Consider the following 27,948-nt stretch of genomic DNA (forward strand, 5'->3'; position numbering starts at 1 on the left):
AATGCACTGCGGCTACAGAGACTGCTCTGTCTGTTCCTACCGGGGTACGTGGATGGCTGGAAGGGGCCACAGGGCGTTCAACTGCGGGTCTGAACAGAGCTGGGGGTGCCCCATCCCTGGAGGGGTTCCTATGGAGTCGTTCTGTGCCAGGCTGACGTGCCCCGAGCGAACATCCCCCAGCGTTGGGGTTGGAACCCGATGACTTTAAGGTCCCCGCCCCCTGGGGCCGCTCCGTGTCTCCGGCAGCTCGGCATTTATTCCTCAGCGCTGCGGCTGCACAACGTGCGGTGCGGGCCGTACCGCCCTCCGCCTTCCGCTTTCACGGCACGAGGCGGCGGCGGGCGCTCAGCCCCGGTATCTCCTGCGGGAATCTCTTTCCGCCCCGCCACCGTCGCGGCGCTCGGCTCTGATCGGTGACGCTCGGCTCTGCTCGGCTCATCTCTGCTCGTCTCCGCTCGGCGGCGCTCGGCTCTGCTCGGCTCATCTCTGCTCGGCGGCGCTCGGCTCCGTTCGGCTCTTCTCGGCCCGTCTCTGCTCGGCGGTGCTCGGCTCGCCCCGCCCCGCCCGCGCGGGCTGTCACTGCGGCGGAGTCGCGGCGGCGCCGCCATCGCGGGCAGATGCAGGCGATCAAGTGTGTGGTGGTGGGCGACGGGTGAGTGCGCGGCGGCCGCGGGACGGAAGCGGCGTCGGCCCGCCCGCGCCCCGCACCTCGTGGCTCCGCACAAAGCGGGCCGGAGGCCGGCGGAGCCGCCAGGAGGGAGGGCCGGCCCGGCGCGGCCCCGCCCCGCGGCCCAGGCGAGCCGGCTCGGCAGAGCGGGAGGCACCGGAGCGGACGCCGCGAAGCCGAGGCGGGCGGAGCCGTGCGGCCGGGCCGCCATCCCGCGGGGCCGCCGGGAGGGATGCGCGGGGCCGTTCCCGGAGCTGCGCCCGTGGAAGGGAGCCCGGGGCCCGCCTGCGGCTGCCGTCCGTCGGCTCGGGGCTTCGTTCGCATCTGTCGGCGCGCCGCCGGGCCGGCCGGCGCGTTCCCCTGGGTTTAAAGCCCGCCTCGCGTCGTATCGCTGTTCGGTCCCCGTCGCTGCGCAGCCTCTCCCCCGCCCCGTCTCGATGCTCGCAGGTTTTTCTTACGTCTCCTTTTGTTGTTTGCGTTCCAAAATGAAACGCGTCGCTGCTTCTCGCTTCACCGCACGGCCTGTCGTCCTTCCCGCTCTGTTCTCTGGGCTCCTTCTGGTGCTTTTGGCTGAGAACGCAGCTGTATTCACAATACGGGCGTGCTGTGGACTTCTGGTGCTTCCTAACTTTTCCTAGCTTGTCTTACGTATTTCTCCTTGTTATTCCCAATGCTCTGTTTGCATTTCCGATCGCTACAGCAAGCACAGGACAAAAATGCAGAGAAGTCATTGTGAATGGTCTTAGGGAGCAGCTGGTCCTTCCACCTGCCTGTGCATACAGCGCCCACAAGTATGTGTTTGGAGTGAGGTCTTCCAGTTTCTAGCTGGAGGGCCTAAAGAGGCCAATAGGAGACTTGTCCAATGCAGCACAGCCTTGTTATAAAGAAGACAGCAACAGCTGTGAGTGGGGCGTGCTGGAAGTGGGCTCCAGGTCTGCAGGTTGGTGGTGAGCTTTGAATGAACTTGGCTGAATAAACTTGGGTACCCAAGCACTTAAGCCACAGATATGTTATGAATTGCATGGTTTTCCCATGAATTGGGATCTAAGTTGGATATGAGAGTGTAGTGGAGCATAGTGGCTCCTGGTGCAACCTCCCTGGTCTGGGCAGGGGATGCAGTGCAGAGGAGAAGCAGGATGGGTTGGTGCAGTGGTTCTGGCTGTGTAGTCCCTGTGCAGCACTGCGGTCTCTCATCCTGAAGTCTGCTACGTCACTTTTCTGAGAATCAGGTTGTGTATAACTGTGTCTGTTCAGACTCAAACTCTAACAGCTGTTACTGGCACTCAATATTGGTTTCCTTTGAAGGTTCTCTACAGCTCACAACTTTTACAGTAATAAAGAAGTTGGTTTTGCTCCTGTTACTTCTCTGTTCTTAGAACTAAGCTTCTCCCTTCCCCTGCAGGGCTAACTGCCCTTCATATCCTGACACAATTGTCAGCCAGCTGCTGCCCCTGAGTTGTCCAATCCCACCTGCCTTTGCCAAAGCTCTGAGCTGATGTTTTAGTGATCTACCTTGGTGCCAGAATCTCTTTCCAAACTGCCAGTAGTCACTTGGAAGTTCGTTTTCATTTATGGATACTTACTTTTTTCATCCTTTGTATATATTGACATTCAGTTCCCATGTCTGAAGAGCCTGAATAACTAGTTGTGTGCTGTTCCACATTTTCTCACCTGCTGTTTGCCCATTTTGCTAGATCGTTATGGATATGTTGAGGGAGAGCATGTCCAGGATGTAACCCTAATTTATTTCCCCCCTTGGTTTTGGAACAAATACATTTTGCCTGGTGTTCTGCTGAGGCCAAAGGAGTGGAGAAAAGGGGTAGAAGAGAGCAGTATCAGATGCATGCTGAGGTGGGGTGAATTCAGGCCTGGTGATGGAAAATTTTAGCCTGCTGCAGATCTTTTCCTCATGTAAGCTTTTCACCTAACCTCACTTTTTTTGGGTGGGAAAGGGTAAATCTCCCTGCCCCAGTGCTTTCCAGTGCTCTACCCTCCTTTACACTTGTCACTCTCATCCTCTGCAGAGCTGTAGGGAAGACCTGCTTGCTGATCAGTTACACCACGAATGCCTTTCCTGGAGAGTACATCCCCACTGTGTGAGTAATGTGCATCAGCTGCTCTTCCCTCCGTGTGTGTGTGTGACAGTTGGTTTTGTGGGTGAGGAGGCTGTGAACTCTGTATGTGGAGTATGGCTGTGTATGGGAGGAGAGGAGAGTACCCCCATGGGAGCTGCATTGCACAGCTGATTCGCTGCCCCTTGGATCTCATATAATGTAACATGTAGATCAGAATCTGTCACTGATGGGGATTCTTTTTTGGCAGGTTTGATAACTATTCTGCCAATGTCATGGTAGATGGAAAGCCAGTGAATCTCGGCCTCTGGGATACAGCAGGACAGGAGGATTATGACCGACTGCGGCCTCTTTCCTATCCACAGACGGTGAGTGCTGGGCTTGGACTGGCTTACGACTGCTCTACTATGAGGCTGTCATGTTCTAGCTCCTACTTTGCAGTGGTGTTTGAACAGTTATGCATGTTGTAGGTCAGCTTGGGTGCATGGAATGGTGTGGAACTGCTGTAAGGCTGAACTGTGTTTTGTATTCTCGCATTCCTTTGGTGCCATTGCTCACTACTGGGCTTTGCTAGTGTTGCTTTCCTGGCTGTAGTGATTGCTATGTGGCCCCCACCACCAGGGATGAAGACTGTAGCACTGTTAAGGTATTTATGGTCGCAGGCTCTTAACAGGTTGAGTCTAGTATTTAAAATGTAATTAAAGTAATTAGTAATTAAAATGAGGTCACACACCCAAAGTCCATTCCTTCTCTCTCTGAATTAGTTTAGCAATTTTTACAGGGAAGGGCTTCTTACAGCCAGCAGTCCTTGTTGAAGGTGTTGGTTTTTTTTTTTGGTGAGGCTCCCTTTCTCACCCTCCCTCCATTATCTCAGGCCTTTCCTTTCTACACAATTAATCCTCTTTTTTCCCTCACAGGATGTTTTCTTGATCTGCTTCTCCCTTGTGAGTCCAGCCTCCTTTGAGAATGTCAGAGCCAAGGTATTGTATTCTCCTTCTTGATGGAAGGTAGGAACCAGTGCAGTTCACTGCCTGAGCCAACCCTGTGGCACCTACAAGCCCCACATTTCTAGCAGTTGTGTTTTGAGAAACAAAAGTAATAGTTGCTTGGTTTTAAGAGGGACCTACTCTTTATTCATGACTTCTTTGGCTAAGTTTTTGCCTCTTTGAATCTGTGTTAAAGAAGATGAGGGATGTCCTAGAAACTAAAATGGAGTTAGAGTACTGCGTGCAGAGCTGGCTGGTGTCATCTGTCACGATTCCATGTTTCAGAGACTCGTTACATCTGCACCAGCCTCTTTCTGCAGAGCATACCCGGAATTCTAGGTAGAAGAATCCTGTTCAGATGTTTACACCATGTCAAATATTAGTAAAAATCTTGTTCTTAGTAGTAAATGCAGCCTCGTGGAAGTGCTTGCTGCCATGGCTACTTCTCTCATCACGCTTCTCTGTTTCAGTGGTACCCTGAGGTCCGACACCACTGCCCAAATACACCTATCATCTTGGTGGGCACCAAGCTGGACTTAAGGGATGATAAGGACACCATTGAAAGGTTACGTGATAAGAAGCTGGCTCCCATCACCTACCCCCAGGGTTTGGCCATGGCTCGGGAGATTGGTGAGTGATGTGCTGGGACGTCTTCGTGGCGCTGAGCGTTTTGTTTCGGAGGGGTGAGGGACGCTGCCTCCTGGTAGGACTGGAGTGCTTGAGCTGGAGCTCTCTTTCCCCTAGGCTCGGTAAAGTACCTTGAGTGCTCTGCCCTGACACAGCGGGGTTTGAAGACGGTGTTTGATGAAGCCATCCGGGCTGTGCTCTGCCCGCCGCCCGTGAAGAAGCCTGGCAAAAAGTGCACCATGTTCTGAGGGCTGTGGCCTAGGTGCTGGCTCAGCATGCTGTTGTCCTCCGACAGATTGCGTATTAGCTGGGTGTTTCTGGAGGGGGCTGGGATGTGTAGGGCCCTTCATCATGTACGAAGTCAGTGTTTTTTAAATGTCTCTTTGATTTAACGTCAGTGTTGATGTGAAGGGGCAGTGGGGGCAGGAGACTAGCTGGGGGCTGTACAGCCCTCAGGAAAGTACAATGGGGAAGGCAAGATAGCTCCTTGGGGCAACAGGCTGTTTTGGCTCTCCTGAACTCCAAGCTGAAAGGGCTGAGACACCCATCCTGTGCTGGAAACACCTGTGTTTCATCTGCGGGTGTAACACGTGCTGAAGATCCTTGTGGGAGTGGGAAGGAAGCTGATATAAGTGGTGGTGAATGACGAGAGCAGCTGGAAGAGTAGAAGGGTCTCCTTGCCCAGCCTCCTGTGGCTAACAGTTAACAAATTGGTGCTCTATCAGATACGTGCCTGAGACTGTTGAAGGAATCATAACCAGCCCCAGAAAGGGGTCAAAGTAAACGAAATGTGAAGCTGAAGAACTAATCATTAGGTGCTTAATTGGATACTAGCCAAACTCAGTGAGTGAAACAGCCTTGTGCAATCAATGCATTTGCCTTTTTGTGTGCACACCCTAGGACAGCATGGTGCTGCTCCCCCCCATCAGTCTTTAGCAGGGCCTCCCCCCACAATCCAGTCTCTGCAGAGCAGGGCTGAGGTTGTTGCCTCTGTTTTGTTTTTTTCTACTAAAGAGAGCAAAGGAAGCAATGAGGTGTCTGCTAACTTCTTCTTTCCCTTCCCAAGGAAAATGCAGGCAGGCTTTATGGGTTTGGATGGAACAGGGAAAGCTTCTGAAGGGTTGTGTTTGTAGGGGGGAATAGGGTTGGAAGAAAGACAGATCCAATTTCTAATCATCATGTAGAGTGATAAGATAAAACCTTATTTGGTGCAATAAACATTCTCCATGACAGCATATGTGATCTTTATTATATAGCAGCCTTCTAAAGGTAACTTTCTGCCTCAATTCTCAAACAGATTCTAGCTCTGCTGCCCCTCTTGTCCAGCAACACTGGGACTTTGTCACTGTTTACTATTCCTTTTAGATCTATGCAACACTAGTATGAAAATTAGGCAAGATATGAAATGCAGATGTCATCTTAGGAGACGAGAAATCCCCCATCAACCATCAGTGAGCTGCCAGTTGTCATAGCACTCTTGTCACTGAGCAGGAAAAGAATGCTGTTCACCACATCATCCACCTCTGGAATCAAACAGAGGACATCCAATGCACCCTCAATCTGTACCAGAAAAACAAGCATCCCAAACAATGTGTCTTGGGCCTCTACGTGTAATTGAGCAGGGAAATCTCTCTGCCCCCCTGGGCTGTGCTTGGTGTGACATACAGGACAGTGTGGCTGAGAGCAGGACATCCAAAAATCATCACTGTGATCAAATGATAGATACTTAATTCACAGCAACAACCAGTGCTCCCTGCAAGTCATATTCATGAATAATAGAGGAAGTTCATTCTGCTTATCCAGAGATGACAGGGCTCTGGAACAGGGGAGGTAAGTGTGCCCTGTCATCGGATGCTTTGGGAATTCAGCCACAGCCACTCAGCAGGGTTATGACTTTGCTCACAAATAAAGGCAGGGTAGCTGTGGCTGCGATGTCAGTTAGGAGGAAAGATTGGATATTAGAAGGAGCTCAGCCTGGCAACAGATCTAGACTGACCTGCAAACTTTCCTAGCGGAATCCGGTTAATCATGGCAGCAGATTTCTGAGGATCACTCCAGTTAATTCTTCCCATGTCGGTCATAACTACTGTGGGATTCACAGTGTTCACCCTTATCTGAGACCAAGAGCAACACACCGTGTACCAAACTGCTCTGAGACAAAATGCCTTTCACGCTTCTCTTTCAGAAGAAATCTTACCTTGTGGGGTCCCAGTTCCATTGCCATTACCTTACTCAGCATATCCAAAGCACTTTTGGTAGAACCTTAAAAGAGGAAGGAAGAATGGGAAGCATTTAAGTGCACAGCACTCGGTCTGGATTATGGAGACGTACTTTGTTTGGAACTGGCAGCCAGAACCTTTGTGGCTGTGGGTCTTCAGCTAGTCAAAAATGAAAGGGGCACTTACAATAAACAGCATGATCCCTCAGGACACGCTGAGATGCCTGGCTAGAGACATTCACAATGGCACCTGGTAGCCCCTGTGCAATCATCTGCCGAGCAACGATCTGAGGAGGGGAAAAAAATAACAGGAGGTCAGAATCTGGACAGGAAAGAGCGTGGTTCCATTTGGTAGGAATCTTCTTGTGGCAGGCAAAAAGCAAAAACAGCCACAGGACGTCCTCAGTGCCTCCCCATTGTAAGAGACGGGACCTTCACTCTCTTCTCTGACCTGTACACACAGAATGTTGGATTGATTTTGGACTGTGGTCCCCATAGCTGCCTCCCTGCCAGGACGTGTCTCTGCTGCATAGAACAACTTAGTTGTTGCTGCTGGAGGAGACAACTGCAGTGACAATTCATCCTCACCTGAGAAACGTGGAGCACGGCCTGGAAATTGACACCGAAAGACCTACAAATAAATGAGATTTAAAAGTTACACAGCGTTTGCAGGCCAGGCCAAGAGAGGAATTGTTCTGAGAGGCAGCAGAGGACAAACCCTGCTGGTGCTTTGGGAGCACTGGTGATACTTAAACACAGATAGAAATGCCAGGCTGATGGGCTATAGCAGCAATGGTTAACCATGTGTTCATTCAGCTGGGTGGTGGCCCCTGCTGTGCAGAGGGGAAGGTGCAATCATGCATCCTCCCTCTTCTAGCAGGACTCTGTTCTTTGGCAGACTCACACAGTACTTCTGTTAAACTTTACACAGTGATCCCTGGGCCTCAGCCCATGGCTCCTCTTATGCAATCCAGCCTTCATGAGGCTTTGAAACAGTAAATTTCCTGCAAGAGAAACAGCCTTTTTTTGAAACATAGTTCTTCCTTGGTGAGGTTTTCACCAGCTAGCACTGCAGAATGATCTAAGTAGATCACATGCCTTCTGGTCTGCTCCAAATGAATCCTTTATCATAGCCTCACGTATTTGACTTCTAACACAGGGACAAATTGTGACCTGTCTTAGAAAGAATCAGACCCACCAGAACCTGGATCCTAAATGGTAGCACATTAGGAAATATATAACTGAAGCAAACGGATTTAATTTTTCACCGTGACCATTTCACAGTCCCGTAGCTGCTTTGTCTTCTCTTTCTAAACTGCCTTCGCAGCAGCTGTCTCACTTTAGCAGTGGGACCGGACTGGAAGCTGTGGGGCTGCAGGGAGGTGATGCTGCAACGTTCTCGCTGTGCCTCAGCGCTTTGCTTCAGTCTCTCTTGATGTTTACAAAGACGAGGAGGCACTCACCGCTCCACGGCCTCCCGTGTCACCTGCAGGAAGGGCTGCAGCATCGCCACGGCCGCGTTGTTTACCAGCAGCTCGAAGGGCCCCGCCGCGCTCACCGCCGCCTCCGTGGCGTCCCAGTCGGCCAAATCCACGCACAGCGGTTCGATCCCGGGGCACTGCGGTGGAAGCCCGGTTCAGCGGCGCCCCGCCGTGCGGTCTGGGGACGCGGGGGGACTCCCGGGGCCGTCCCTACCTCTCGGGCGAGGCTCTCCAGGTCCGCCGCGGTGCGGCTCAGCGCGGTTACTCGCGCTCCGGCTTTGCACAGCGCTATGGCCACGGCGCGTCCGATCCCTGCGGGGAGACGCCGTCAGCCTCGGCCCCGCTCTCGCCCCCGCCCCGCTCTGCCGACCCCTGCCCACCTTTGCCGGCCCCGGTGACCAGGGCGCGGCGGCCGCGGAAGCTCGAGTCCGGCTCCATGCTGCGGGCCGAACCGCGGCTCCGGGACGTGGGCGGTGTTGGGGCCGGGAGGCGGGGCCGGGCCGGGCGGCTGCGCGGGGACCGCGCCGCCCTCGGGGAACCGGCGGTGCGACGGCCGCTGCCGGCCTGGAGAGGGCACGGCGCGGAGCATCGGGCGCGCAGAGCTGAGCTTTCTCGGCTCTGATTCTCCCTAAAGAGTTCTTCTCGGCTGAACGTGAGCCAGCGCTGTGCCCGGGTGGCCAAGAAGGCCAATGGCAGCCTGGCTTGCATCAGGAACGGTGCTGCCAGCAGGAACAGGGCAGTGATTGTCCTCCCGTACTCGGCTCTGGTGAGGCCGCACCTCCAGTACCGTGTCCAGTTTGGGGCCCCTCACTGCAAGAAAGACATTGAGCGGGTTCAAAGAAGGGCGACAAGGCTGGTGAAGGGGTCTGGAGCACAAATCTTATGAGGAGCGGCTGAAGGAGCTGGGATTGTTCAGTGTGGAGAAGAGGAGCTCAGGGGAGACCTCACTGCTCCCTGTAGCTACCTGAAGGGAGGTTGCGGTGAGCTGGGGTTCGGCCTCTTCTCTCGTGTAACAGTGATAGAACCAGAGGGAATGGCTTCAAGCTGCACCAGGGGAGATTCAGGCCGGACGTTAGAAAATACTGCTTCTCTGAAAGAGTGGTCAGGCAGTGCAATGGGCTGCACAGGGAGGTGGTGGAGCCACCGACCTTGGAGGTGTTCAAGGAACATCTGGATTTTGTGTTGAGGGACGTGGTTTGGTGAGAGCTACTGGTGACAGGTGGATGGTTGGGCCGGGTGATCCTGTAGGTCTTTTCCAGCCTTGGTGTTTCTGGGATTTTGTGAAGCATTACAGTGAGAGAACTCAGAATAAAGCTGAGAGGAAATGCTATGCCCAACTGCTCAGAGCTGCTGGTAAAAGCTGTGAGCTGCCCTTGTCTAACAGTTAGTGCTTAAAAAAAACATGTGTAACTGCACAGAATCCTCTTGCCTAAGGCCAGCATAGGACATGTAGTTCCAGCCCTCTGCCAAGGGCCGTGCCTGACCTGGCCTTGAATACCTCCAGGGATAGGGCATCCACAACTGCTCTGGGCAGCCTGGGCCAGTGCCTCACCTCTCTTTTACTTTCAGGCCATTCCCCGTTGTCATATTCCTATCAGGCTATGTAAAAAGTCAGTCTCTCTCCTGCTCATAAGCTTCCTTTACATACTAGAAGACCACAATAAGTCTCCCCCCAGCCTTCTCCAAGCTAAACAAGCCCAGTTCCCTCAACCTTTATTCACAGGAGAGGTGCTCCAGCCCTCTGATCTTAGTAGCCCTCCTCTGGGCCCTCTCCAACAGCTCCACATCCTGCAAGGTACAACAGAAAAGCGGTCCAGAACTCATTAAGGCTTTAAGCTCCCACACCACAGCTTATTTCCAGTGGTAGTGAGCACAGCAGCTCCAACTGCCTCCTGCTTTGCAGAGCTGACATCATATAACAGAGCAGCACAGGCAATTATACATCCAATTAACATGCTGTACTGATAGAAGCAGAACTGTGCTCGTAATACCCCTTTGATCCATTGCTTCCCAATGATGCTTAAGAGCTGCTGTGACAGAGACAAAATGGGAAAGTTCTAACATAGAGCTGGTTAAAATACTTAAATAATTAGCTGCAAGGATTCTTCTCATCCATATTTCTGCCTCTGCACATCCAAGTCATCTAATTCCCATATGCTTTTTGTCCCTATGGCAGCACAAGGCTGACAGGAGACTAGTTTTCTGGATTACAGGGTTTAATGGTTCATTTTTGGTGAAGAGAATGCATTAAAGGACAAGACAAAACACACCTTTCGACATCCTTAAATATTTACTTCATGGAATCATTTTATGTATGAGACAGTAGTTTAAGAAGCTGCATCCCAGTATATCTACAGAGCCTACTGTATTGTGAACAAGAGAAACATTACAAGAATCTTGAACACAAACAATCCTGCATTGTCATACAGAAGAATGTGGTCCTTTTTCAGCTCGATAAGCACCCTACAGCATTAGGCACGACAAAGAGGCAGCAAACTCCATTTAGGATGGGAAGTGACTGCAGTATGGGACTTGTACTCAGTTCTGCTACCATCAGTATGAAGTGCTGTCATTTTTGAACTGCAGTTTGCCACATAATCACTACCCAGCTTGTGCTGTCTGCAGTATCTGACAGGAGGCTGCTCTTAGTGGGAGAGGAAGAAAAGCTCCAGCAGAATTCAGAGATCACTAAGGATGAAAAAAATCTCACCAAGTGCTTATGCAGCTTCACAACTTTTTGCTATGAGGAGGCTGAAAACAAGAACCCACCAAATGCTTTTTAAAAAGTGTTTATATAGATACCAGTAATCTCCAGAGCTATTAATGACATATCATCAAACCACAGGACATCCCAGTTCTAGTGAGCAGAACACCTAATGGAGAGGTAGAACATCCCACAACCCACCCTGCCACAAGTCCTCCATGCTCTGTGAGAGGCTGTCAGTGTTACAGATGTTCCTGTTTTGAAACAGCCACTGTGCTAGCTGGACTTTGATCCGATTGCCTGCAGCACTCTTATTCCTGTGCCTCATGGTCAAAGCATTGCCTTAGCAGATAAAGAAATTTAGGAACAAGCTGCTGGACTGTAGCAAGCAGTCAGCTTGTTGGCTCCTCTGTAAAATTAAATAAAATCATGCAAAGAGGACAATGTATCCAGTTCTTGAAAGGTTTGCTTTAAAAACAGAAAGCAGAGAATATTATATTACAGGAGGCTAACACCTACACTACATTTCATACTTGAATACGCTGCAGGTGTTTGCCTACATGATACCCTCAAATGGGAAGAAGTTAAGCAACTAGCTGAAATGCACAGCTCAGCACAGCTGATAGAAATCTGAAACTTGCTGGGTCCGAATTCTAGCCATTAGTCATAGTTTCAGGTTATACAACATCATGCTATTATTCTCCACTTAATTCAGCCTCTAGCACTAAGCCTGCAAGTATTTTCTGAACAGTTTGAAAGTAATCAGTGGTTTTACAAAATCATTTGTATGCTGTTCTTCACGTCAGGTATAGATTGCACAAAGGCAAAGTTGGGAGCAACAAAACTAAACCTGTGAAGTTTCAATTCTTCCACTTTCAAAACTAAGCCTATTTGATTTACAGCGCAGCAGCAGGTGATGTTGCTACAGCATTGGACTCTTGCTTCTCTATCAGCATACAGTTTCCTTTTACCAAGTGCTGGAATTACGTAGTGAAACATTAAGATGTAGAGTAAAAATAAACACTGGTCTCAAAAGGTTACCTCAAGAAGCTGAAGTGGGGTAACCACAAACACACCATTAAAAGGCCTCAAATGATATCATCAAAAACTTTCTCGGCGCTACAGCTATCTAGCCTTCCTCCTCCCTCACAGGCAGTAAAGGATACTTCAAAAACAGGGTGTTTCATCAGCCCATGGGCGTGCTCTAGCTCACCTAACCTGCTGAGGGCAAAGGAGGAGAAACAGTTACCAACTAGCCTGGCAAATACTTCTTCAGTATCAAATACCAAGGGAATAGTCTTGGACCTAGCAGACCACCATCATCTTCAACAGCCACTGCCATTCAGTGGTAAGAGTGCCAAGTCTGACAATCACCTCCATGGGAGGTACACAAAGACTGCTGGGAAGAACGTGCACTGTAAGCAACTCTCATGCAGTCCTGAGTCAGTTTACCCTTACACAGGGTTTTTCCCATGACAAAGGCTTTCACCCTTGTCTACCCTAGCAATTCCTGGACTTCTGGTGCTTATAAACAGACCGTGTTTCAGCTCACAGGTGGAGGAGGTATAACATGGCACGCCGCAGAAGTTCTTAAGTCCTGTTCACAAAAAAGACAAGCAAAACTTCATCCCCCCCATCATCATGGGGACTGCAGTCTGCTTAAACATTCCAGCTTCAAGACAGCGGCCTCTGAAAGCTGCTAACAGCAGTAAGAATGCTATCATTCTAAGTACTGCATTTGCTAGGATGTATCCGAGCACAGATTCACATGATAGGGCTCATGTGACATCAGATGAAAGCATAAAGTGACTTGTACAGCTATGACTGCAGCCATCATATGAAGAGCCACTGGACCAAAGAACAAGACATAGAAGATTTTCTTCTCTGGAATGTCCCAGGCTGCAGCTGAATAAATGCCTTCTTGCCACAATTACCCAGTCAGTCTTGCTTCTGTACAAAGTCGACCTCCTTTTGCAGATATGTCTGTTTGTGTCCCAGAAGAAAAAAAACAAACCCATCACAACTCTTGCTTTATGCAAAGTAGGTAGGATAAAGGTGTCAAAGACTGGTCAAAAGTTATGACATCTTCTTATTGGGGCACCAAATAGTGTCAGGATAGAGAAGGCAGTGGACAGATTTAAATCTGTGAAGGAAAAAAAAAAAAAAGTAAAATAAAAGTGAGACTGAAATTCTCCAGACCAGGAACATGCTATGTATTGAATATGCAGCAGCCTACTACAGCAGGGGAGGTGGCTCTACCCACCTGTAACTGTGATAAGATCTGGCATGAGAAAATAATCCCATAAGTGAGTTTGATCATCTTGCAGTTGAAAAACATAAACAAGACAGGGAGATCTTGGTTTGGAGTGGACACTTACCTGGTTGGGTCTTGCTGAAGTCCAAACACTCCTCCCACACTCACAACATTGTGTTTGTTCTCGGGGTCCCCATAACTGAGAGTTACCTGGAAAAGCAAATAAAAACTCAGAAACTGACACGACTACAGAAAAACAGAATAGGGATAGCATGGTTATTAATGAGGTACAAAGAGACACTGTGAAGATCCTGATTTGAGTGGTGGCTTACATCCAAGAAACGATGGTCAGCTTTGCCATTAGCAATATTGGCACTGGATGGTAGCTATGAAGTGGATCACTGCTCATCAAAAGGCAAGCAGGGAAAAAATAAACAAAGGAGCTAACATTTCATTGTCTTAACAGACAAGATGAGTTACAACCCAGTTCTGGAAGGGCACCAATCCTGCTGACATCTCTACCTTTACTAAATGACATCTGTTCTTCCTCAGGCACAATCTGAAGTCTGCAGTAGCCGTGTCTTAGCAAAAGGGAAAAGAGAAGCATTTGGATGTTAAATGGCATGCAGAGGACTGCTGTCAGCCAAACTTGGCAACAAAGTTTTGATCTCTGGAATTCCACCTCATTGCTGCTCCTCCGTACAAGCACTGTATTTGGAAATCTGCAGGTACAAGAAGGCTTGCTTCTGTCCAACTGCAGACCTGCATTTTGGGCTATCAGCCTCGGGGAAACCACGATGACCAAAAAGAGGTCAGATTCAGCCCACGCTTAAGGTCCTTCACATGAAGGAGATGACACCGTGTCTCAAATGTACATCTGCACTGCCAAATAATATTGTCAGGAAAACACAAGCAAGAATTTTATAGGGGCAAAACTACCCTTTTGTTTGTTCATAACTGTCGATTGGTAAGAGGGAGACAAAGCACCAGGATAGCCTCATAGCTCCATCTACTGCTGCTATCCCAGTAATTTAAGGAATGAAACAAACAAGCCTGGGTCTGATTTATCCTGATTAAGTTTCTTGAGATTCAGGCAAGTCAGTCTTAAAAGTGATCAGTGATAAATAACATTTAGTTATGCCTTTGTTATTGAAGAGGTACTTGCTATAGCTCTGGTTCTAGTATTGTTAAGCAGCATGAATGAAGACAGAATTTGTTAGACAACAATACTTTCTCATGCAGCAGGCACACTAAATGTTGCCTTCTTCTACAACTGCTGCTACTGTGTCTCTAGGAAACTCAAAATGGACAAAATGGAGAACACCATATTTAGATGTAGCAGTGTAGTAAAACATACCCCTGAAAGAGAGGACATCTAGATGACCAAACTGCCTAGGGTGGAAGTATGCTTTGTACCTAAATGAAGGAATTTGACAGGATGCAGCTGAGCTACTCTGTAGACATCGTCCTCTGCCAACATGTACTAAGTTGATTCACTGGCTGCTTTCTGATCAGGCTGAGGTGTGATTACAGGAGCAGGACACGAGGCTCAGCCCTACCTGTTGCAGCACAGACTCGCCCTGTAGTCTCTGCAGATTTTCCAGATGGGAATGGAACAACGGGCTGTGCAGCAGCTTTACTTCAAGCAGCCCTTCAATGATGTAGCCAATCGTGCAGTCATCAGGAAGACGCACTCTTTCTGCAGTGCTGATGAAGTTACCCAGGCTGTGAGAGCACAGGAGACAAGATCAAACACACTTTAAAGTTTACCAAACACATATTAATGGAGCTCAGCTAGGAGGAGTGCTTACCTGGCCCAGGGACTCATCTTCAGAGCAAGACCTCTGCTGATACAGAATCCTGCTCCACCTGTGGCAAACCAGAATTTCACGCTTGTCTTCTGAAGAAGCAACAAGGAAAAAACACAAAAAAGAAACACACACTAGTTACTGATAATCAGCTTTGCTCTGTTTGGCTGGGCAAGGAGGAGAACTTGAGGCTCTACTGGATATCGGACTGCACCCGAGTCAGAACAAGACTACAGACTAATTCTGCTTCTGCAGGCTGCTGAAAGCCTGATTAGCTCTTCTCTCTAATTAAATTCCACCTTGAAAATGACAGCAGGCATACCATCAGGTTTACACAACTGAGAGAGCACATGAAGTGGGAAACTACAGTGCCACTTCTAACGAATTCCAGATGCCCCCGATGATTCTAGCCAAAGGCCACAGTCAGTTCAATCTTCCTGAGGAAATCACAGCTGTTTTGTTGGATGCCTGGCTCCAGGGAGACTGCTATGTTATGCGGTTTTTCCTAACAAGGTGCTTTATAACTGACTTTCTGGCTAGTGAGTGGATTCATTTTCATGCCTGTTAGCAGAGAGGACCTCTTGTTTCAGCTCATGAACCTTGCAACTGAGACACCTTTGCTTCTACATCCTGGAAACATAGTAACCAAGCATATTGGAAATGCTAGGCCTTCAGTACCCAGAGAATCTATCACCCATCTGAGGTTGGTTCAAGCTGGTAACAGTGGGATACTGCTCTCAACAGCCCCACCTTCCAAAAATGAAACAAAACCACACCACCACCACCAAACAAGCAGCATCAGCCCCCAAAAACGATTAAAACAAAAGGAAGAGTCAAGGTGGAGAGGCCCTACTCACCTCAGTGTGAGGGAGATCACCAACATAAGTGAGCAAAGGAAGAGAAGCAGACATCCACCCAGGAGACAACTCTATTGTACATAAGCACGTGAAGTCAGATCAAAGGTACATTTAACCTGGCACTCTGTCTCTGACAACAGCCATTACTTGCACGTTAAGTCATTTGATATTATGGTGCACCTATCGATTCTCATGGCTTTAAAAAATTTTAAAGGCTCAGGGTGATTCTCAGCCTAACTGTAAAGCTGCTTACTGATCCATCGCTTTGGACGTGGTCAGCTGCTTCGATGGGGTGGTCCAGGCTCGGTCGCCCCACATAGACATCCTGGCTAGGAGAGAAGGCAGATAAGAGACGCAGGAGAGTCCGTGGATTCACATAGTTGTCATCATCCACATGGCAAAACCACCTTCAAATAAACAAAAACAACAACAAAGTTACTGCAGTGCTGTGACAAAGAAATGAGTTACAGTTCTACAGCTGAGCTGTGGTCTTTCAAGCTTAGAGGAAATAGCACATCCTATTACACTGAAGAACATAACTTGGAAGCTGAAGCCACCTATAGATCCTAGATCTGCAGAGATGCTGAAGCCTTGCTAGGTTTCAGATGATCCCTGTTCATAAGCACTGCTTCCTGCTGTACTATCTTCCTTATGCTCATCACTCTGCTTTAGCTAATGCAGCTGAAAGAAACAAAGTCAACCACAACACTTACTTTTGTCCAGATTCTAGGAATTTATCATATTCCACAGACATCTTGCAGCACAGAGCTTGCCGGGTGTGGACAGCAGAACAGTTGGTGTTGATCATATGATCCCCTGTGGGGGGGAAAAAAGAATAAAAAAAAGAATAAATAAAATAATAATAATAAAAAAAAAAAAAATCAGCCCCATCAAGTTTGGGAAGAATGAATGGTCCAAAAAAGACCAAGTATACATTTGGCACTATTACAGTATACTGAATCTGCACAGTGTGTACACATGGAGAGTAAACGACAGGACAAGCAGGGCTCACAGGCTGTGCATATGGAATAAAGTTGTCAAGTATATAAAAAACACAGAATGGAGGAGGTTGGAAGGGAGATGATCTAGAACCAGCAGGTTCTCTAAGATAGGCTGCACAGGAAAGCATCCAGGTGAGTTCTGAATATCTTCAGATATGTGGTTAGATTGCAGGGTGTATAAACATGGCTATGAGACTGCATGCAAAGGAAGCACCTAATATAGCTTTGGACCAGAGAGACTGAAGCTTACTAACAGGAAGGAAGCATATGCAAAGGTGACAAAATATTCAGGAAGTTCCAAGCCTTTTGTCCAGGTGGTAAGTAGGCACAGCATTTTCTGCTACCTTAACTTCCCTAATTGCTTGTACAGCATGAAACAAGGACTTCTAGGAAAAGCACGACCAACACAAAACTCAGTTACAGCAGACAGCAGCCTTCTGTGCCACACAGCTCACCTGCTTTCAGGCGCAGCTCTCGATCCTCCCAGTCTGTGAATATGAACGTCTGCAGAAGGCAAAAAATGGGTTAGGAGAAAGACGTGTCCATAAGGGCTTCCAAAACCAGCATCTACTTTGCTCGGTTCCCTGTCAGAACACTATTTTATCTTATGGATTTATTTCATGTTAGCCATTGTAGGGGGAACCCCAGCACCTTCAGCCCTTTTCTTACTGGAGAAGTTCCCACACTGCAAACTAGAAGAAACTATTTCAGAAAAAACACCCAAACCACTGCTCTCCTTATCCCAGGGTACAGATAAAGTGTTTCCAAAACGAATGGCCATCTTATTTGAGAATACTGTCCTCTGCAACTTCACCTCCTCTGTGTGGCTGGGAGCCACAACTCTTAAGCAAGCTAAAAGGAAAGGAATCAAAATCAGAGTGCAAACTGTCAGACAATAACCCTGCCCTAGCCCAACTGGCGGGCAAAACTGCATTCAGATGCTAGAATGTAACAAAATCCATCAGCAAGGGAACAGATTCTGTGTCAGTCTCATAAAACCCTCAATTACTGGACTACTTCATCCAGAACACTGGCATCTAAGCCAACATCAGCACCAAAGATCTCACACTACCACGTAATACTTTTCCCAGTCCTCAAAACGTTTCTGCGTGGACTCAGATAGTGAGAAAGCAGCTTCATTGAGAATGGCCTCAGCAATACGTTCTGATGAAGTCCTCAGGCCCGTTTTCCAAAGCCTCACAGTGTGAGCTGCATCCAGGCCCAGCGTGGATCAGCTGCCGCGAATCTCGGCCCGGCGCTCACCTGTCCTCTCGCCCGGGAGATCCAGGTTTGGAACAGCAGCTCCAGCCGCGTCTTGTGATACTTCCTCGTCGTTTTCACCGCAATAAAGATGTCCTTCAGTTCCAGGCTCTCCCTGCCCGAGCCGCCGGGCGGCCCCAGGCGGACCCTCCTCGCAGGCCACGGGCTGCCGCCGACGCCCCGGCCGCCCCCAGCGGCCCCCGAGCCGCCGCTTCGCTCCCCGGGCGCGCCGCTCCCCGCGGGCCGCGCCTCCCGCTTCGGGACGGCTCCACTGGGCCCGGCGGGCGGCGGGCGGCGGCGGGGCGCGGCGGGGGGCTGCCCGCGGGGCAGCAGCAGGAGAAGGACGGCGGCGGCGGTGACGGACAGCAGGAAGCAGGCTCTGCGGAGCCCCAGGCAGGAGCCGCTCATGTTGCGGCCCCGCCGCCGCCCGCCCGCCTCATGGCCCCCGGGAGTCCCGCGGCCGGTTTCCCCCGCGGCCTCCACCGGACGGCTCCGGGACGCGGCGGAGCCCACGGAGGGCAGCGCCCGGGCGCTCCGGGCCGAGCCGCTAGGGCGAGAAGCCGCCCCGGCGCTAGGCTGGGCCGGACGAAGAGGTCTGGCGAGCGCGGCCGGTCCCCGCGGGCGGCGGGAGCCCCGCGAGGCCCCGGCCCGTCCGCGCCGCCGCCCGGTGCCAGCGGGGAGGAGCGGCGGGCCGCGGCCCCTTTAAGGGCTTCACCTGTCGGATGCGGTCTGGCCGCGCCGCGCGACCCGGAAGCGAAGACCGGGCTGGATGTGGGGGCGGGGCGGTCGGCCGGAAGTGGCGGTCGCGAGGGAAGGATGCCGCTGCCCGTCCAGGTCTTTAACCTGCAGGTACGAGGCGCCCTTTCCCGCCGCTCCCGGTGTCGCCGTTCCGTCGCGGCCTCGTTCGGTGTCGTTTCTGCACGGCGTTCGGCGGCCCGGCCCGGTCCCGTCTCTTCGCGGCCTCCGTGCGGCGTCCGCGGCCTTTCCCCTCGGCCCAGCGCCGCGGTTCCGTCGCGTTCCCGGGCGGCTCCGCTCTCGCGGTCGGTGCGCTGCGGTCGCCCGTCGTTTCGCCGAGATCCGCCCGCGTCGCGTGGAGCGGTTCCAACCGAACGGCCCTCGGCGGTTTGTGGCGTCGTAGGCGGGGCCGGGCGGGCAGAAGTGCCGTAGAACGGCGGGCGGAGAGGAGCGGAGCGGAGGGCGCAGCGGGACGCGGGTGAACCCGAAGGGACTCGGCGCCCTTCTGTGTCCGCACCGCGAGTCGCCCGGCTTCCATCCCTTAACGGGCACCGGGGCAGCTCCGTACTTCGGTAGCGCCTTCCTCCCAGGTGCTGCGGGAGGCTGCGGTCCGTTCGTTGCGTTACGAGGTTACGGCGCACCCGTGGGCTCAGAATCGTGGCGAGAGAGCATCTTTTTTTTTATTATTATTTAAGTTGTTCGGATTTTTTAAATAAGCCTTGTCTCTTCCTTTCAAAGTGAAGGATTAGCTTAAAAGCGTCTGAGTTTGTGTATCTGAGTGGGACTTGCACCTATTTGTGGTTTTTCTCTGCCTGGGAGTTTAGGGAGGAAGGCAGAGTGGTGACCTGGCAGCTTAGTGAGGTTAAGTTCTTTACTGTGGAGCGGTGAGGTGCTGGAACAGCTGCCCAGGGAGGCTGTGGATGCCCTGTCCTTGGAGGTGTCAGGGCCAGGTTGGATGGGCAGCCTGGGCTGCTATGAAATGTGGAGGTTGGTGGCCCTGCCTGTGATGGGGATTGGAGCTTCGTGATCTTTGAGATCCCTTCCGACCCTGGCCATTCTGTGATTCTGTATAAATCTTTTTTCTCCAGCTGCAATTATTGGTAGTTTTCATAATAGTGATCCCTAAGGTGCTGGGGGCAGATTTTTGCTATGCCAGGCAGCGTAAAAAAAAAACTAAACAACTTGACTGTTATGATATAAGAAGAAAAGATGGATGCAAATAAAAAGAAAATGACGGTCTCAGTACAGTGACTTAATGGCTTTATGCACTGTTTTTTCTGAGTTGCTGATCTGAACAATCAGACTTTCCTTTGGGCTCCCCCTCACTTCCCTTCAAGGAGAAAATAGCAAACCAGGAAACCAACTCACCTAAACTTCATTTATTTTTGCTTCAGGGGTTTGGGAGGTTTTCCATCAGTGCTGAGATATGCACGTTTGCTACTTACCAGTCTCTGAGCTGTGCTGCTCTTCTGCCCTCTGACAACAGCAGCAGGATAGTTCAAGAGATGGCAGGTTTTCACAGTGCAGATTCATTTTTCCAGTGCCTCCATTGTGTTCTTCATGTTTCTTTAGACTTTGTAATGTGTAACAGTTGTCTTCTCTTCCTCCCCCACCTTTAAGTTTTACTTCTAAGCATTAAAGCAGCTTTCAGAGGGTCTGGTGAGTTGTTGTGGGTACCCTTCTTTACTGTTTTGGAGCTTCATGAGCTGAGTGTTAATACCTGCTCTTGCACAAGGCAGAGAAATGCAGTGTAATGTGGAATTTAGCATGCATCCCTGAGGTGCTTTGTAGAATCAGATTTATTGATTTCTTCAGCTTGTTGTTTGATGATCTACCAAACCAAGTCCAATGCTGTGTCAGTGGTGAGCATCAGTGTGGCTTATTTAGAAAAACTTCATTCTGAGCAATAGTGTTGGCAGAGAAAAGCCCTAAACCTTTCTAAGAACTCAGGTTGTTGGGTTTGTTGGTTTTTTCTTTTTCTTTCCATTACTGAAGTTTGGTTTGTATTTCACCAAGTCCTTAATACATCCAATCACAGCTTTTTACGTTTGAGCAGGAGACAACCAGGTCTGACCACGTTTTGCTGTTCTAGGGTGCAGTGGAACCCATGCAGATCGATGTGGATCCTCAAGAAGACCAACAGAACGCACCTGATATCAACTATGTGGTGGAAAACCCCACTCTGGTACGTGCTGGCTGTGGGCTGAAGGACTGCATTTCTGATGTAGCTTCTTCCTTTCAGTTTTCTGAGAAACTTCATTTTGCTTCTTGTCGAATGGTTATTAGAGATGAATGCATTTTCTTTATGCATAGTGGGGTAAGAATAGCGATGAGCCCTTCTGTGATTTCTTTCATGTGATCATTCACTCTTTACTGCACAGACGTCTCTTCTTCTTTTTATTTTGGTCAATGTGTGGCCTGGCATCTTGCTTGATTTCTGGCCTTTCAGTTCAGTTCTGAAGCTAAAGAGATGGAGTGGTTGTGTTGCAACCTTCTTGCCTTTCTTACTGCTGCAACATCTAAGCATTCCACAAAATGTAGTGGTTTTATTTTCACCATAACTGTGTGATGTGAAAAACCATAATTCCCTTCTGATGCTCGAAGCAGTGCTGGGCAGTGTCACACATGAATGTGTGGAAGAAAGAATGCTCCTGCCTTTGTATGCTTGGATTCTTCATCTGATAAAGCAGGAATTCTAAAGCCAGATTTGCTGCGTGTGCAGTCCAGTTTCAGTCTCAGAGCAAGATAGGTCTTGGCGCTGGATCAAGCAAGAATCATGTTAGAAAATGGTACCCTAACAATCAGTAGCACATCGGGAACATGGGGATGCCTAAATGGAGATGATATGGGATGTAAATTAAGTGTGGACAGGCAACCTGAGCTCTGGGCTGGGCCTAACAATTGTTACATGTTCAGGATTTAAACCTCAGATCCTTCCTCAGGAGTAAGAGGTCCTTATAGTTCTCAAAGGAGATGTTTTAAGAGCAAAAGAATGCAAATTGTCTTTTGGAAGGGATCTTTTTATTTTATTTCTTTTTTTTTTTTTTTTTTTAAGGAGGAACTGTGTCTGATTTAGGGAAATTCAGTTCAAATGATGACATCTTGACAAAATTATTAACAGGTTATTAACTGAGCAGCTTTAATTAGCAGTAGCACTACAGAAAAAAATAAACATTAATTTCCCCTGGATTTGCAGTACATTACAATTGACTTACACTTGAAGAAAGGAGAAATGGAATAACGTTACCTGACTTCTTCTATCTCTGAGTCTCCGTGTAGGAGCCAAGACTGCAGGGAATCCTGTGTGGGTCGTGTCGTAGTGTCTTAATTTGGTGTTGCCATCTTTGCCTTCTAAGCCTGAGCTCTGTCTGCAGGACTTGGAGCAATATGCATCCAGTTACAGCGGTCTGATGCGGATTGAGAGGCTGCAGTTTATTGCTGACCACTGCCCACAGCTGCGGGTGGAAGCCCTCAAGATGGCTCTGTCATTTGTCCAGAGAACTTTCAATGTTGATGTGTATGAAGAAATCCACAGGAAGCTGTCTGAGGCCACCAGGTACTGAGAGCACGGCAGACCTGTGGAGCTTTTCCACTGAAGACAGGTGTTTAATTGTGGAGAACTTTACATGCGTAATGCCAAAATGTTCCTTAGACATCTTATCTCATTCTGAAGAGTTCATTTGTAGTGTTTTGAGGGGCTACAGGTAGATATGGAGAGAAGTTTAATCCTTGCAACTGCTTCAGGTATTAATGAGCACTCTCTAGGCAAATCATGGAATTGAAGGTTATTCTAGATCATAGAATCATGGAATGGCCTGGGTTACAAAGGAGCACAGTGCTCATCCAGTTCCACCCCCTGCTGTGTGCAGGTCACCAACCAGCAGCCCAGGCTGCCCAGAGCCTCATCCAGCCTGGCCTTGAATGCCTGCAGGGATGGGGCATCCACAGCCTCCTTGGGCAACCTGTTCAGTGCCTCACCACCCTCTGGGGGAAAAACTTCCTCCTAATATCTAACCTAAACTTCCCCTTTCTCAGTCTAAAAGCACAGATGCTCTTGTATTAATGAATTAAAACCTCATCTAAAGATTTGCCTCTCTCTTTCTTTCTGTTTCTTTCTTTCATTCCCTACTGCCTTTGTTTTCCCTTTGCTCTCTTTGGTGCATGTGGTGGTACTGTTTTCAGGGATACAGTGGCAGGTACTTTTCAGATATTTGTACAGAAAAATTTGCAGGGTATTAATCAGATCAAACTCTTTCAGAGAGCTGCAGAATACACCTGATGCTGTCCCTGATAGTGGAATTGAACCTCCTCCTCTTGACACAGCTTGGGTTGAAGCTACACGCAAAAAAGCTCTTCTTAAACTGGAGAAACTTGACACAGATCTGAAAAATTACAAAGGGAACTCCATCAAAGAGAGTATCAGGTGAGATGCAGAAGGCTCTGCTGGAGCAAGGAAGAGCATTTTGCTCCTCCAGGCACCTAATGTGGAATGTCAGCTGCATTCGGTGCCTTCGGTCAGTGTGCTGAGTTGTTCAGAACAAACTCAGCATCCCTTTTTCCCCTGCTCTTTCTAAGCACGCAGTTCATTGCTATTTTAATTCCTGTGCTCCAGGAGAGGCCACGATGACTTAGGTGATCATTACCTTGACTGTGGGGACCTCAGCAACGCTCTCAAGTGTTACTCACGAGCCCGGGATTACTGCACCAGTGCTAAGCATGTGATCAACATGTGTCTCAATGTCATCAAGGTAGGAAGGCCTGCAGGGAGTGGTATGTGGAGTCCTGACATCTGCTATGGAGCCCACCTGCACCTTTCATATCCACAAGTATGTTACTTGTTGATAATCACCATTTGTTCATGACTATTCTATGCTGTTCCTGGCTCTCTGCAGGTCAGTGTCTACCTCCAAAACTGGTCTCATGTTCTGAGCTACGTCAGCAAGGCTGAGTCCACGCCAGAAATTGCAGAAGTAAGGTCCTGCTTTTTAATTTACATGAATTTTCCCTTTGTTTTCTGTCTCCAAAGTTTGTAAAACAGTTTATTCAATTCCCCCTATTACAAATTGTTCCCTCTAAGACTTCCTTCATCTTACAGTCTATTCTTCCTCTAATCCAGTCACTCCCTAGCTCCTATACCATTCCTTTAGAGATTCATTGTTAATTATCTCCCATGATATGCATGAAGGAAATCTTGCTTATGGCAAAAGCAGGGAGACTTGTTGTCCTCAGTTTGTTCCATGTTTCCTGAGATTGATAGGTGAAGTTATCTTGCAGTTGAGATTTGCAAGTCAGTTACTAGGGTGAAATATCTCAAGGATATAACCAAAATGGTTTTCAAGCTGCTTGTTCACTACTGCTTTTTCTCATCCTGTAGCAAAGAGGAGAAAGAGACAGCCAGACACAAGCAATTCTCACTAAGCTGAAATGTGCAGCAGGTGAGCGAGTCCTTCAGCTTCTTCTGGCTTTTTTTATGCCTGCTTTTCTTCTTTTCTACTCCCTTTTACAGTTTTTACAATGAGAGATTTCACACTTTTTTTTCCTAACTTGCATTCTATCATGAACAGAGAATTATTTTTTCCTGATTTCCAGGCTTGGCTGAACTAGCTGCACGGAAATACAAACAGGCAGCAAAGTGCTTCTTGTTGGCATCATTTGATCACTGTGATTTCCCTGAGGTGAGGACCGTGAGGGAGCTGCATGGGCTTGGAGGGAATGTAATTCTTCTAAATGGTAGTTTGTAAAATGCAGGTACTGTAGTTATCCTCACAGCACTCCTGTATGGTTTGGTGGTACTGTGAACCATCTCTTAACCAAAAAAAGCCAAACAAACCAAAAGCTCCAAAAAAACCACAACAAATAACTCTGGCCTTGAGTGCTCTGAATGGCCTGCTTTAGGTCATGCAGGTACTGTAGTCTGTGGAATTTGTGTACCTCATACCTGGTCAGAAGACTGGCTGCTGGAGTTGACTTCTGCTCTTAGCAGTGGACAGTCCCAGCTCAGCTTCTGGTGAATACCTGAGAGCATGCCGTGCTTCCACTGCATTTGACAAACGATTTCATTATTGGGCAAAGGAAAGGCTTAGAAGAGACTTAATTCCAACCTTCTGCCATTTCAGTAGTCAGTCACAGTGTTGCCATTCAGAGCGTGCTCCCTCAATCTCTCTCTCCAGCTGTTGTCTCCTAGCAATGTAGCTGTGTATGGTGGTCTCTGTGCCCTCGCCACCTTTGATCGTCAGGAGCTGCAGCGGAATGTTATCTCCAGCAGGTAGGTGATGCTTTGTCAGGACATCCTTTGTAGGTATGGCTCTTTATTTGAGTATGGATTCTGGAAAGACTAGCAGCTCTTGGGTTGGAGAGACAATAACTGAACCGTGATTTGGTTTTAGTGCTAGCTGAAGTTTCCCTGCTTAATCATAGCTGGAACTCTAACAGAAACTTCCAACCTGAGTCAAATCCAACATCTGCATTGCCCTGCTTCCTGTCACCATTAGTGGCCCAGATCAGGGTGATGGAGTCCTGTAAGAGGCAGCTGTTTACCTTGATATGACTTCTATGCTAACCATATTAATACAGCTTAACAGTTAATACAACTTAAAATGTATTCTAACTGTGACAGATGTGAGGTTAATAGAATTACAGGCTTTGGAAAAATAGATATTTGTGTGTCATAGATTGAATGACTGTGCTGCTGAATTAATTACAACTAAGGGTATGGAAGCAATAATTTTAAGGTGATGTGGAAAAAGGGTTGTTACCCTGACTGTTTTATTGGCTGAGTCCTAGGATGAGGATCCAGGGATGGGATGGAGAACTGGGAGAGCACTGAGAAGCAGTGTGCATTCTGAAGGTCTCTCACACTTGAGATGGATCGTCTTCCCAAGGCTGTTGTGCACTGAGTTTGCATTGGGTGTGCTGTGTTCAGTGTAAGGCTGTGCTTTGCAAGGGATCACAAAGCTGGCCAGCACACAGTGTTGTGCACACACAGACATGGCCTCTGTTTTCTGGCTGTATAACTCAGTGCTGAGTTCTTGATTTCTGCTACTTGGTTTGATAAAATTCTGGCTGCTTTTACCACAGGGGCTCTCTGGTCTGTTAGGGAGTCAGTTCTTGGAATGCCCAGATGATAGTTGGAATTTGTGATCTTGCACTTTGGAGTGATGAGGCTGTGGGGTGGGAAGTGGTGGGTTTCAAGATCTGATCACTGCCATGTTTATCTGTAGTTCCTTCAAATTGTTTTTGGAGCTGGAGCCACAGGTTCGTGACATCATCTTCAAGTTCTATGAGTCTAAATATGCTTCATGCCTGAAGATGCTGGATGAGATGAAGGTGAGTTGCAGGGGAGAGGTGCAAGAACAGACTCCCAACAGTTTCCTTCCCCATGTCTTTTGTGAGAAAGAGTAACAGTGTTTCCTGTGCATCTTTTCTGTGGTGTCTTCTACCTCCTGGTGTGGTAGATGGAAACAGAGAGCAGTTTAGGAGCAGATGGTGAAGAGAAATTATGCAATTTTTAAAACGTATATTGAGTTCTTTGATAGATTGCAAATTCTCTCGTTCATTCTTGGTTTGGCTCTTGTTTTTTAGGGTTTGTTGTAGTGAATATTAATATCCTTTAGAGTGAAGTATATTTATATTTTGAAGAACATAGGAATAATGTATTTTTTTTCTACACTGTTCCTGAGCATCTGATGTGTGTTTTTGCCCAGGACAACCTGCTGCTGGATATGTACCTTGCACCTCATGTCAGGACGCTTTATACTCAAATTCGAAATCGTGCCCTAATTCAGGTAATCGTTGCTGCAATCCTAAGGGGTGGATAAGCAGTGAATGGGCCATCTCTGTGTCCTTGTTTTTTCCATGGTGTTGCAGAGGGTGGGGAATCCCCCTGGTCACTGAATATTTTCTTATTCCTAGTACTTCAGCCCCTACGTGTCAGCAGATATGCACAAGATGGCGACTGCTTTTAATACCACAGTGGCTGCTCTGGAAGATGAACTTACTCAGCTGATTTTGGAGGGACTGATCAATGCCCGAATAGACTCACACAGTAAGGTGAGTGCATCTGAGCCACAGGTCGTGGATTGAACAGCTGTCCTAAGATTGAAAAATTCTCTGTTCCTGGGATACTTTGAAATTGCATCCATCCGCTGTGAGTGGTGTTTTCAGGAGGGCTGCTCTCCAGCCTCCGTGACACTCCAGCTTTATTCCACAGTGCAGAAAGGGCTTTCTGCTATGGAGCCCTGTTGTAGCTCCTGCATGCAGTGTCTATCTTGGTTGCAGATTCTTTATGCTCGCGATGTAGACCAACGCAGCACAACTTTTGAGAAGTCTTTACTCATGGGCAAAGAGTTCCAGCGCCGTGCCAAAGCCATGATCCTGCGAGCTGCAGTGCTGCGCAACCAGATACACGTCAAGGTATGGCCGTGGTGCTTGGATTCAGGGCAGTGGTACAGTCAATAGTAGTATTTTCCCCAGAAACTGATGAGGTTCATACATCAGCAGGGGAGTGGATTAGCTGTTGTCACAAATGGTGGACAAATCATGATGATATCAAATGTGAAATGGGAAGAAGAAACAAGAATTTCTAGCCAGTACACTGAACTACTGGTACAATTCAGAATGTACTTTGACCTTAATGTGTTTGATTCCAATTCGTTCTGCCCAATTCATGATACACATACCTTTTATCTTACCAAAACCAAGGAAACTTGAAGCAACTTTTTTAGTAGAGGAAATAAAATAATGCATGAATTGTTTGCAGTATTGCTTCCAGGATGCAAAGAATGCTAATAGGGAGGATAAGAGACAGAATGCTTTCAGTTCTGTAGTACATTCATCTCTGTGGTAACCAAGTGCCAGATAAGATTCAAATTCAGCAGCCAGCAGCACCTTGTATGTGGGAAACAAAGAGTGGTTTAAAGCTTCTAGTTCGACTTGTATAGGAACTGTGAACTTGAACTGTAGGAATTGTAAACACAGAGCTTTTGCAAATCTGTCCCTATGTATCTGGGGGCATGCTCTTCTGCTGCTGTTATCCTGCTTGTCATCACCTGTGTTTCCTTTGCTCTGTTTGGAAGCACATGAGGGGTATCACTAACTAGGATGTGTTTTGGTCTTTTTGTTGCAGTCTCCTCCGAGAGAAGGTAGCCAAGGGGAACTTACTCCAGCTAACAGCCAGTCCAGAATGAGCACCAACATGTGATAAACTTCATGCATTACCAAAAGAAATGGTCCCTCTGGGACTTTGTCCAGCATCACACCCACAAACTGCTGAGCTTCAC

The 27,948-nt window shown here is 48.5% G+C and overlaps 4 protein-coding genes across 10 annotated transcripts; 2 read left to right on the plus strand and 2 right to left on the minus strand.

The window, feature by feature from the left end:
* Window positions 1-617: 617 nt before the first annotated feature.
* Window positions 618-4,600, plus strand: RAC3 (Rac family small GTPase 3; the record flags this gene model as incomplete). The annotated part of the gene is made up of 6 exons (XM_079544342.1): window positions 618-652; window positions 2,692-2,763; window positions 2,990-3,107; window positions 3,657-3,719; window positions 4,196-4,355; window positions 4,470-4,600. 6 exons carry the CDS (start codon window positions 618-620, stop codon window positions 4,598-4,600), a joined length of 579 nt encoding a protein of 192 aa, XP_079400468.1.
* A 1,171-nt stretch (window positions 4,601-5,771) lies between these two features.
* DCXR (dicarbonyl and L-xylulose reductase) lies at window positions 5,772-8,489 on the minus strand (the record flags this gene model as incomplete). The annotated part of the gene is made up of 8 exons (XM_079544404.1): window positions 5,772-5,875; window positions 6,349-6,466; window positions 6,550-6,614; window positions 6,758-6,857; window positions 7,159-7,201; window positions 8,034-8,188; window positions 8,266-8,363; window positions 8,432-8,489. 8 exons carry the CDS (start codon window positions 8,487-8,489, stop codon window positions 5,772-5,774), a joined length of 741 nt encoding a protein of 246 aa, XP_079400530.1.
* A 4,342-nt stretch (window positions 8,490-12,831) lies between these two features.
* On the minus strand, window positions 12,832-18,343 carry RFNG (RFNG O-fucosylpeptide 3-beta-N-acetylglucosaminyltransferase; the record flags this gene model as incomplete). Its single annotated transcript, XM_079544390.1, has 8 exons — window positions 12,832-12,898; window positions 13,134-13,219; window positions 14,569-14,734; window positions 14,821-14,909; window positions 15,928-16,081; window positions 16,388-16,490; window positions 17,131-17,179; window positions 17,939-18,343. The coding sequence occupies 8 exons, from the start codon at window positions 18,341-18,343 to the stop codon at window positions 12,832-12,834; spliced, it is 1,119 nt and encodes a 372-aa protein (XP_079400516.1).
* Window positions 18,344-18,751: 408 nt separating this feature from the next.
* On the plus strand, window positions 18,752-27,869 carry GPS1 (G protein pathway suppressor 1; the record flags this gene model as incomplete). 7 transcript variants are annotated; one of them, XM_079544416.1, is made up of 14 exons in its annotated part: window positions 18,752-18,784; window positions 20,763-20,855; window positions 22,045-22,226; window positions 22,914-23,093; window positions 23,283-23,418; window positions 23,563-23,640; window positions 24,045-24,105; window positions 24,260-24,345; window positions 24,841-24,935; window positions 25,891-25,996; window positions 26,374-26,454; window positions 26,582-26,719; window positions 26,948-27,082; window positions 27,795-27,869. In XM_079544416.1, 14 exons carry the CDS (start codon window positions 18,752-18,754, stop codon window positions 27,867-27,869), a joined length of 1,479 nt encoding a protein of 492 aa, XP_079400542.1. The 7 variants fall into 7 exon arrangements, with proteins under 7 accessions (XP_079400542.1, XP_079400543.1, XP_079400544.1 ...); XM_079544417.1 differs by having other exon boundaries at window positions 24,048-24,105; XM_079544418.1 differs by having other exon boundaries at window positions 22,929-23,093.
* Window positions 27,870-27,948: the final 79 nt, after the last annotated feature.

This window comes from Tetrao urogallus, assembly GCF_951394365.1.
Source record: "Tetrao urogallus genome assembly, chromosome: 18".
NCBI lineage: Eukaryota > Metazoa > Chordata > Aves > Galliformes > Phasianidae > Tetrao > Tetrao urogallus.